This window comes from Suricata suricatta, chromosome 15 (genome assembly GCF_006229205.1).
Source record: "Suricata suricatta isolate VVHF042 chromosome 15, meerkat_22Aug2017_6uvM2_HiC, whole genome shotgun sequence".
Lineage (NCBI taxonomy): Eukaryota > Metazoa > Chordata > Mammalia > Carnivora > Herpestidae > Suricata > Suricata suricatta.
Window position 1 is genome coordinate 71969559 of NC_043714.1, and position 10890 is coordinate 71980448.

General features: G+C 43.0%; 1 protein-coding gene across 1 annotated transcript in view; it reads left to right on the forward strand.

Annotated features, from left to right (window-relative positions):
• KHDRBS3 (KH RNA binding domain containing, signal transduction associated 3) overlaps positions 1–10890 on the forward strand; it is a 117606-nt gene that overhangs the window by 59076 nt on the left and 47640 nt on the right. Inside the window, exon 2 of the mRNA XM_029923331.1 lies at positions 757–875. Coding sequence (XP_029779191.1) covers positions 757–875 — 119 coding nt within the window. The remainder of the gene's footprint in view (positions 1–756; positions 876–10890) is intronic.

Genomic DNA, 10890 nt, shown 5'->3' on the forward strand with positions numbered 1-10890 from the left:
GGAGGCACCACGTTTTCTTGTCATCTAGGGGTCTCGGTAGAGTTGTGCGCTCAGTGTTTTGTGAATCTCAAGGTGGAAGGGATTGGTTCTTCCCCTCCTGCCCCACTGGTGAAAGCTTTAGTCACCCACAAAAAATGGTATTTGACGTGGCTGTGGCTGAGTCGTGATGGAGATGTATGAAATTGAAATAATAACGTTACAGGTAGAGAAAGGAACGTTAGCGAAGATGTGAGTGTGTAGTTGATTGGCGTCACTTAATGAAGAGGGTAGATTTGGTTTGGGGACGTCAACTGACAGGAGTTGTCTAGGGCTGGTCATGCCATCTGAATCCGTTCCGGCTGGCGTGAGCCTTGGAGAGCCAGGCAGAGCTGGTAAACAGGGAGTCAGGACCTCGTAACACCAAACGGAGAGCACTCCGGCTTTTCTTCGCTATTTGAGCAGCGTCTGTCTAGGATTCCAGAAGGCCCCCACAAGCATGGTTTTGTTGGTGTCTGTTCTATAGCTGGTTCATTCCTCCCTTCATTCGCATGGGCTGCTGAGATGGGACTTCACAGAGCTATGGTGTATGCTTCTTTCGCACTGTCCCCGTGAGGAGCGACTGGTGACACGGGGAACATGTCCTTACTTGAAAAACTTCTGTCGATCTGACAGTCCGTATTTCTGGAGTTGATTTCATGCCACAGCAGAGCGAGTGAGAACGCCCAGCCTCTGGGGTTCTGAGTCACGTACTTCATAGTTATCTTTTTTCCTCCACAGAAATAGAAAAGTTTCAAAAAGGAGAAAGCAAGGACGAAGAAAAGTACATCGATGTGGTGATTAATAAGAACATGAAGCTGGGACAGAAGGTGTTAATTCCTGTGAAGCAGTTCCCTAAGGTAAGAAGGGAGGTCTGCAGGTGCGGTGCGCCTCATCCCAAGGGGCAGATGTTTCATTTATAGCCTGTTTGATATTTTCTTGAGGCGTCTTCCCGTAGCCCAGCCCTCCCCTACCTCACACCAGCACAGAGGTACTTGTAAAGTTAATTAAAAACTTATTTAGTGATCTTATCTTTTCTGTTTGACTTTAGCGTGAGTGAAGGAGCCCTAAAGCGTGTTTCTGAGTCATACTAGTGACGTGACTTTGAATGACTTAGCTCCTTCATTTGTAAGATGAGGCTGGATTGTTACAAATGAAATAAGATTATTCATAGTACATGTTTAGCATAGGGCTTAAGCACGTAAGTGTTCAAAATAGTATCTATTCTACTTCTCTCTTCTAGAAAAAATATCTTTTGTTTATTGTAAGTATTCTCTAATCACCATGATTATAATAGGTGCTTTCAAGTCTCTATTTGATTCTGAAATCTCGATCATTGTACATTGGGCGTGACTTGATACGTTGATACTCTTTTTATCCTGTTTTTCTTTCTTTTGAGAGTTCATGTACATGATTTATGCATACTGCTTGTATGTATTGGTAGTTCATTTCTTTTGATAGCTGAATAGTAAGTAGTCCATTACTTGAATATGCCACCATTTACTTATTCATTGCAAATGAATTATAGATTAAATTGCTGTGAACATTTTCATACAGGTTTTCATACACTTTGTGATGATATGTTTTTATTTCTTTTACGTAAATACTTAACATTATGTAATTACTATGCACTTGTTTTGAGAGAGAGAATGTGTGAGCAGGGAGAGAGGGAGAGAGAGAATCCTAAGCAGGCTCCATGCTGTCAGTGCAGAGCCCACTGGGGCCTGATCCCATGAACCGTGAAATCATGACCTGAGCTGGGATCAAGAGTGGGGCACTTGGGGCGCCTGGGGGCTTAGTCGGTTAAGCGTCTGACTTCAGCTCAGGTCATGATTTCATAGTCTGTAGGTTCGAGCCCCACATTGGGCTTTGTGCTGACAGCTGAGAGCCTGGAGCCTGCTTCAGATTCTGCGTCTCCCTCTCTCTCTGCCCCTCCCCAGCTCACTTTCTGTCTCTGTCTCTCAAAATAAAGGCATAAAAAAAAAAAAAAAGAAAAGAAAAAAGAGTGGGGCACTTAATTGAGCCACCCTGGGACCCCCATGCATCTTCTGGTTTGGAGTGTCTTTGGGTCCTTTGCCTATTTGTAAATGGGATGCATGTCTTCTCATCTTTGAGTTGTAGGAGTTTTGTTTTGTTTTGTTTTGTTTTGTTTTGTTTTTATACCCTGGGAATAAGCCTTTTGTTAGATATGTTTTGTGAGTATTTGGCTCAGTCTGTGGCTTTCCTGTTATTTTCTTCATAGTGTCTCATGAGTGGCAGCAGTTATTAATTTCATGATCTCTAATATACCAGGTTTTTCTTTTCTTTTATGATTATTGCCTTCTGTCAACCAACAAGGCGGCGACCTCAGTGAAATGTTAGAGCTGTCATAACGCTATAAAGCTAGTCTCATGTGTTTCTTCTCAAAGCTTTACCATCACAGCTTTCACTTTTAGGCCTGCGATGCTTCGGGAGTTATGTGCCTGTTGTGATACCGAGAGGTCAGAAGGTCTCTTCGTATGGACATCGGGTTTTCCGTGCCGATGTTGGAGGGGTGCTTTCCTCTCACTGACTGTTGGCACCTTTGATAAAAATCAGAGGACTGTGTAAGCGAGGGCCTTTTTCATGTCGGTCCCCTGTTCATGGGTCCTTACACCACTGCCCTACTGCCTCCCATCACAGTGGGTTTTTGTAGTAAGACGTGAAGTACGTGGCCCGCTCAACTCCGTCCGTCTTTTTTCGGGATGGCTCGGATGTAGGTCCTTTGCAGTTCCGTGTAAGGTTAAGAGTTATTTCATTAATTTTCGCAAATCACTCTGCTGGGATACTGCTTGCAGCCACACTGTGTGTGTGGATTGATTGATGGAGATATGTTAACAGCGTTGACTCTTCAGTTCCTTGAGATGGTGTATCTTTCCATTTGTAGATTTCCCAGCGGCATTTTGTACTTTTCAGGATCAAGGTCTTATTTGATTTTTATTTTATTCTGAAATATTTTATGTTTTTGATACCGTCATAAAATGAATATCTTATATTTTGATTTTCTAATTTTTTCCTTCTAGTATAAAACTTTGTAAACTGACCTTGTATTCTGCTACCTTGCTGAACTCACTTGTTTAAGTGAGTTGTTTCGTAGACTCCTTAGGATATGTTACCTGTGTAACCTTATCACCTGCAAAAAGTTTACTTCTGTACTTCCAGTTTTAGGCTTGCATTTATTTAGCTTGCATTATTGTATTGGCTAGTATCTCCATCGAATACTTGACAACAAGTAGTGAGATTAGACCTTCTTCCCTTTTTCCCCCCGAACTAGAAAGCATTGAGCAGCCATGGGGTTTTTGTAGGTGGAGGGAGTCCCCTTCTGTCTCGGCCTAGTAGGGAGATTTGATCGTGAGTAGCTGATGAATACTGTTAAATGCCTTTCCTATGTCTGTTGAAATGAACACAGAATATTATTCCTTTACACTTACAATGTAGTGAATTTTATTGATTGATTAAACCACCTTTACATTCCTGAGTTCAACCCTACTTATTAACTGTCCCTTTTATATATTGTTGGATTCAAGCGTATCTGTGTTGATGAGCAGCACTGGCATACAATTTTTTTTTCACATAGAACACCTTTGTCAGATTTTGATATTAGGATTATGCCAGATTCATAAAGTGAGAAGTACTCCTTTCTTTTTCTTTTTCTTTTTCTTTTTCTTTTTCTTTTTCTTTTTCTTTTTCTTTTTCTTTTTCTTTTTCTTTTTTTCTTTTTGGTATTAGCATTATGCTGGTTTTATAAAGTGGGACACGCTCCTTTTTCTTTTCTTTTTCTTTTCCTTTCTATTCCCTTCCCTTCCCTTCCCTTCTCTTCAATCCCCTTCCCCTTCCCCTTCCCTTCGTTTTCTTTTCCTACCCAAAGAACATATGTTAGTTTGGTTCTATTTTGTCCTCACTGTTTGATAGAATTAAGTGGTGAAACCATATGGGCCTGAAGTTTGATAATGAGTTCAGTGTCTTTAAAGTTTTTTTTTTCCTGGTGTTTGTTTATTTTTGAGAGAGAGAGCATGAGCTGGGGAGGGGCAGAAAGAGAGGGAGACACAGGATCTGAAGCAGGCTCTAGGCTCTGAGCTATCAGCACAGAGCCCAATGTGGGGCTCGAACCAACAAACCGTGAGATCATGACCTGAGCTGAAGTCAGATGCTCAACTGACGGAGCCACCCAGGCGCCTCATAGTTCAGTGTCTTTAATTAACATGGCACTAATGAGATTTCCTATTTAATCTTTTGTGATCTTTCATCCCCCCCAAAGGGATGTGTCCATTTCATCATCATATCTTAGCTATTACTTTTTCAAATACTTTTTTATGACTCTTTCTCTCCCCACCTTTGGAGGCCAGTTACGTTTATACTCAGCCTTTTGATATTCTCAAAATGGTTTCTGTGACTTTTTCCTCTTTTATTATAGGTTCCCTCCATCCTGTCCCCCAGTCTTCCGATTGGTTTTCTACTGCCGTATCTTAAAATCATGGATTGTCTCCTATGTTATCTTTATTTTTCTGTTCAGCCCATCAGATAAATTTTTATATCAAGTATTATAATGATCTGTTTCAGAATTTATTATTTGATTCATATATAAAAGTGTCTATAAAAATGTTTCTGCTGGGATTTTCTTTTCATTCATTCCCGGTATTATGTTATTTTGTGTTATTGAGCACAGTTAGCTGCTTTTAAAGTCTCCAGTTCAAAGATCTTAGTCATCTTGGATTTGACCTGAATTGGTAAACTTTTATCCTGATACTGAGTCATATTGTTACAATTTTTTGCCCATGAGTAATTTGAGGTTGTATTTTGGGTGTTGTGAGTGTTACGTCATCAGAACTCTGGGTTTTCTTCTGTTTCTTGAGGAATGTTGGTAGTTTTGGATCCAGACTGCAGACTCGCTGGGTAGGGTTCAGGTCTCAGTGCCGTTCTGTTCTTAGTTTGACTTCCGTGTTTGTTCTTGGTATACATGGTCCTGGGGTCACCAGAGATGTGGGCACTTTTTTGCACAGACTTGGAGGCTCCTCATCTCTGGCCGTCTTTCCTCCCTCCCTCCCTCCCTCACGTTTCCGCACTGTGCTTGCCTCAAGCCCTGCCGTTAGGCCCCAAACGCTAACATCAATAAATGTGCCCAGGCCCTTCCCTTCTTCCAAGTTTTGACTCACTTTCACGACCTCTTGTTTTAGATCATTCTCCAGAGGCTGCAGATAATTGGTTTTTGCATTTTGTTTAGATTTAAGAATTTCTAGTTCTTAACCATCATATGAGATTACATTACATTGTATTATGTTGTTTTATGTTACATGTGTGTTGCATGTGTGACTGTACACGCTCAGCCTGAGAGGAACCTCCACAGCTGTGCTTGCAGAACTGCAGGTGCAGTTTTAGTAGAGAGAAAACTACGCCGGGAACATTTCGTAGGCAGACAGACTCATTCCTAAACAAACGTGGCTCATGGAAACCTTTATAAACTGATCGCTGTGCTCAGTACACGAGGTGCTCAATATGCACTGGACAGAATGATGAGCAAACTCTCCGTGTCTTTCAGCAGTTCATGGGCTCGTAGACGGTTAATCTGGAATTAATACTTTGCTGTCCATGAGTGATCGAACAAAAGTGTATGTGGCAAGACCCCAAGTGCTGTTCCTCACTTCAGCTTTGATGAGGATGGGGCAGGACAAATTAGAGTTTCCACATCTGACAGAGAGCAGAGTCTGTTTCTAGTCCTTCCAACACGTGAAGTAGGCCGCTTAGTCACCGCTTCCAGAACGCCGAGGGAGGAGGTCCCTGCGCAGCATAACTGAGCATGGGGGTTTCAAGCCAGGCTTCTGTAGAGGCTGGTGCAGCACTGGCACCAGCTCTAAGGAAAGGCTTTCGCTCTGGTGCCAGCGAGTAGACAGGGCCTCCCGGGGGTAGCGGGCAGAGCCCGGCTTCATATGCAGCCCGGTGAGCGCACACTTTCCACCTCCGGGTGGGACAGAAGTGCTGCTTGTGGAACTCCATCATCAAAGGGTTTCCATCGGCTGAGCATTTTCTCTTAATGGACCACGTCCACCCCTCCTTCCGCGGACGGCACCGAACGTGGCCGTGTTGGACTCGGAGCTGAAGCACAGTGTCTCTCTCGACTTATGCGGCAGAGCTTCTGGCGTGCGAAACTGAAAGTAAACACTGTTTTACGGTTTTTTTTAAAGACTTAAAGCTGTAGAAATTGTCATCCAGAGCCTCCCTGTGGATAAAACCTGGTGCTGAGCCGTGACTAGAGACAATGCAAGTGCCAAATCACCATCGAAACAGGGAACCAATAGATGCTTTGTGGTTTAGATTTTACATTCCTCTGTTGTTGTTGGGTTTTAAAAAAAATTTTTAACGTTTATTTATTATTGAGAGACAGAGCATGAGCAGGGGAGGGGCAGAGAGAGGAGGGGACACAAAATCCAAAGCAGGCTCCAGGCTCCGAGCTGTCAGCACAGAGCCTGACGCGGGGCTCGAACTCACAAACCGCGAGATCACGACCTGAGCTGAAGTCGGGTGCTAACCAGCTGAGCCCCCCAGGCGCCCCTGTTGTTGTTGTTGTTCTGTTTCATTCATCATTCAATCCGGGCATCCATTCACATATCTGATATTCACTGAAGGTGAATCTTCTGTGAGCCAGTGGCTGTACTGGGCAAACAGAAGTGATGAAGACACGGTTCTTGGTCACGGGACACTTTGTTCTGTGGGGAGCAGGGGTGCACAACTCAACGTTTGTAATGCAGCGTGCGCGGGGCGGTGTTGGGGTGCTCTGGGAGGATGGAGCGGAGGACCCAGGGACCCTCTCAGAGACGCCTTCCCGGAGGCGGCCCTGCTGGAGGAGCTGGCCGGGCGAGGCTGAGGGATGGCCATGGCAGGCACACACAGGGCAGAGGGCCGTTGTGGGGTTGAAAGCCATTTTATTTGGCTCAGGAGGTTACCTTGAGTTAGAAGTGCAGATCTTTGAGAGGATTTACAGATGAAGTGATAAGGGAGCAGAGTGTGGGGTAGGGCCAGCCCTTGAGGACTGTGGAGCTGGAACAGGAGGTAACCGAGGATGAGGTGGCCTCGTTTGAGGACAGGGCATGCCCTTCCGCTCAGGTCATGATCTCACGGTTCGTGGGTTCGAGCCTCGCGTTGGGCTCTGTGCTGACAGCTAGCTCAGAGACTGGAGACTGTGTTCAGATTCTGTGTCCCCCCCCCCCCCTCTGACCCTCCCCTGCTCACGCTGTCCCTCTCTGTCTTTCAAAAAAAAATAATTAATTAATTAAAAAACCATGAGGACAGGGCATGGCACGTGCAGAGTCGTGCTGGGGTGGAGGACGCGTGAACCCCTGGAACAGTGAGCTGCGAGCTGGAAGTAAATACGGTTCTTTGTGGCACTGCACACCCTACACACTCTGCTGCCACGGTGAGCGGTCTGTGACAGCGCTGAGCAGTAAAGCAAAGGCAAAGCGACGTATAAAACAGATAATAACCCATTTGGACAATTATTTGGAAAACAACAACTCGACCTGACGGCAGTTGTTCTCCAGAGGGTAGGTTATGTGTGTTTTCTGCTTTACCTGTTTCTGTCGTTTAATGGTCAACAGTTTGGTGCCACTTGTATAATTGGGATAAAAAAATGTTTCCATTTTGGGGAAAAAACGGTCCTGAGACTGTTAATTTGGGAGATACTGTTGCACTATGATTATTAAGATTTAGTATACTGAGTTAAATTCTCTCGGTTTCAGTTAAAAGTTTAATATAGATTTATATTCTTAATTTGGTAGTTGTTTAATCCCTAAGCATTCTAATGCATGCCTATAGTTTTCAAGTAACATTATATTAATCAACATGGTTTGTTGCATTGAATGTTTTCCTATTATGTATCTATTTTAAATTTGATATATTCACTGTTTCAAGCTCTTAGGTTATGGATCTTTGAGAGAGAGAAGAGGGAAGTACTTCTAGAAATATGTTCCCTCCTGGAATTTGAATTAAAGTGCAGGGAAACTGTCTTTTTTGAAATTGGTTTGCATTTTTCCCTCACAGCACGTTACAGACAAGTAAAAATCCGTGAATGTTTTGTTACATAGAAACCTTGACAGGTTTAAAAATTTTCACAGTTGTAAATATTTTGACAGTCATATTGGTATGTTAAAACTTCTCTCTTCTGTGACTCCTAGTTGATTTTCAGGGGCATATATAATGGGTTTTTTTCCAGAGGTTGTATGTGCAAGTAATGTTTATCCTTGGTGTCCAGTTGCTAGTTTACCTGTAGAAATAAAGTGATCATGTAGTTGTATGTTCCTGATATTTAAGTGGCATTACCAAAATTAACACAGCTGGCTAGCGGGGGACATTGAAACTTATTGACGTCAAGGAAGCCTGATGCTAAAAATAATTACTTAGAGACACGTGTATTTGTGATAAGTTGCACCTCCTGGTGTGCACTAACTTCTAGGACCCCATGATAAGGTAGGAAGGCCACCCTGGGCTCCAGAACCTCAGGGAAGGTACTGGTCTGTAAGGCCGCCTTCTGTGTCAGCCTCCTTCCACCATCTTGACAGCCCACAGCTCACGGGGAGCCGAGGGTCCTGTGGTCGTAAGTAGAGATGGAGGGATGCACCTGCAGAGGCTCCTTCTTTCCCAGAGGTCCCGGCCAGGCCCTTGGGATCCTGTGACACATGGTTGTGTCGTGACAATTAGATAGCTACTTAAGTCAGTGTTTGCAATTCTGATAGCCTTCCGATGCCTTTATGATGGAATTTCAAATCTATGCCGTAACTTTTCCCTTACTCTCTCTGAAGTTCTTGATTATTGACCTGGAAAGCAGCACTTGAACTTAGATTTAGATTTGCTACTTGGACTCCAAAAACAGCCAGGCACAAATTGCAGGGCTCTGGGAATAATTTACTCATGTTATTTTTTTTTAGGGGGGTGGAGTATTATTATTACTACAACTGTTTTGTTGAACGAAATAAATAATCACAAAATTTGGTTATCCATAGACCCCCAAAATTGTATTGCAGTCGAAAGACTAGAAGTGCTCCCTTCTGTGTACTTTGGTTACAACACCGCACATTTAGGAATCAGAGTCTGTGATAAGTATTGTTCCATGTAAATCTTGGATCCTATCACTGCTTCCTTTCTGAGGAGTGATAGAAGATAGATCTGTGTGTTGCGAAGCCAAAAGGTAAAATCATTTTTAGTGCTTAGCAATGTGTTATTACTGAGTTACATGTCTTAAATATTATTGTGCTGTCTTGTCTCTGGGCCCCACGAGGACCACCAAGTTCGATCAACTGAAGACCACTGGACTGCGGTGGTATGGGACACAGGAACAAGCACAGTCCTCACTTCTAGGATTCCCTGCCCACTGGGGTAAAATGGCAGAAATTCCTACCACGGACCAAACGATGAACTTCTATCTGATCAAGACAAGTCATTGACACATAATTAAACAAGGGATACATTGTCTGTGTACATCTCCTGGGGAAGTCCCTTGTACACTCCATTGATTTTTAGAGTTGCTGAAGTTTAAGTAAGTTGGGCTCTTTGCCACGTGGAAGTAGATACTATGTTAAAATTATAGTCAATATGGCAACACCAAATAATCTCCACTGTTACCAGCAACACCTAGTGATTTGTGGTTGGCAGATTAATAAACTTAAATAATAAATTTTTCCTCTCACTTTAATTGGTCACAATAATTTCTGCAGCAAAGAAAATCGATAAAAACTGGGTTGACTAGTGCCATTTGATTTGGGCTAAAATAAACTTTAACTCCACAAGTATTTCTTCAGAAACTGTTATGTAGGAAAAATGATGAATCTGATATGGGTCCTAATTATTCTCAGAGGATTTATGCTCTAGCAGGAGAAACAGAGTACATTTCACTAAATAATAGAGGGTAAGTAATGAATTAATGTAAGAGAGGTAGGCTGACACTCTAAGAATTTAAAGCTGTAGAAGAGTGCTATTTTTGGAGAATTACAGATGGAATTAAATTTAGTCCTTAAGTGTAAGTTCAGGATGTTAGCAAGCAGAGACGGTGGGGGGCAGAGTAACTGTTGGGCCAGTAGGATATACTTGTGGGGAATAGTACATTGTAGCAGTCGCTGGAATGGTGAGGAGTAAGTAGTCTGGGAAGCCTTAGGTGCTGTACTTGGGCATTCAGATTTTATACAGCCAGGAGGGAGCCCTGAAAGTCTTACGCCCCAGAGGTGGATAAATGACTAGAATATACAGCAGAAGGTGTTGTGCATCATAAAAGATCTTCTGTTGTTAAATTCCTCTTAAAATTTAGGAATGATTGATTCAAACAGAAGTTCAGGGGCGCCTGGGTGGCTCCGTCGGTTAAGCGTCCGACTTCACCTCAGGTCATGATCTCACGGTTCATGGGATCAAGCCCCACATCAGACTCTGTGCTGACAGCTCAGAGCCTGGAGCCTGCCTCAGATTCTGTGTCTCCCTCTCTCTCTCTGCCCCTCCCCCACTCATGCTCTGTTTCTCTCTGTCTCAATAATAAATAAAAACATTAAAAAAATTCAAACACAAGTTTGGAATGACTTTTATTCTTAGGAAATTCATCTGTGTGAAAGCGATTGTTACCTTAAGAGGTGACTAGGAGAATCATGAAAGTTATTGTCAGTAATCTGAGCTTGACTCAGTTACTAGGTACGCCAAGAAATAAGTGTGTTATCTCTGAAGCAGCCACTCCATTTCGTGTGGACGCCATGGTCTCAAGTCTGTTAGTAGCTTTTAAGTATTGTTTGGAGTTTGGCATTTATGACATTGGTTTAATTCAAATAAGATCAGTATTCTGAATACCAGCTAAAATGTGGATTTATTTAACCATTGAATGAGTAGTTAAAT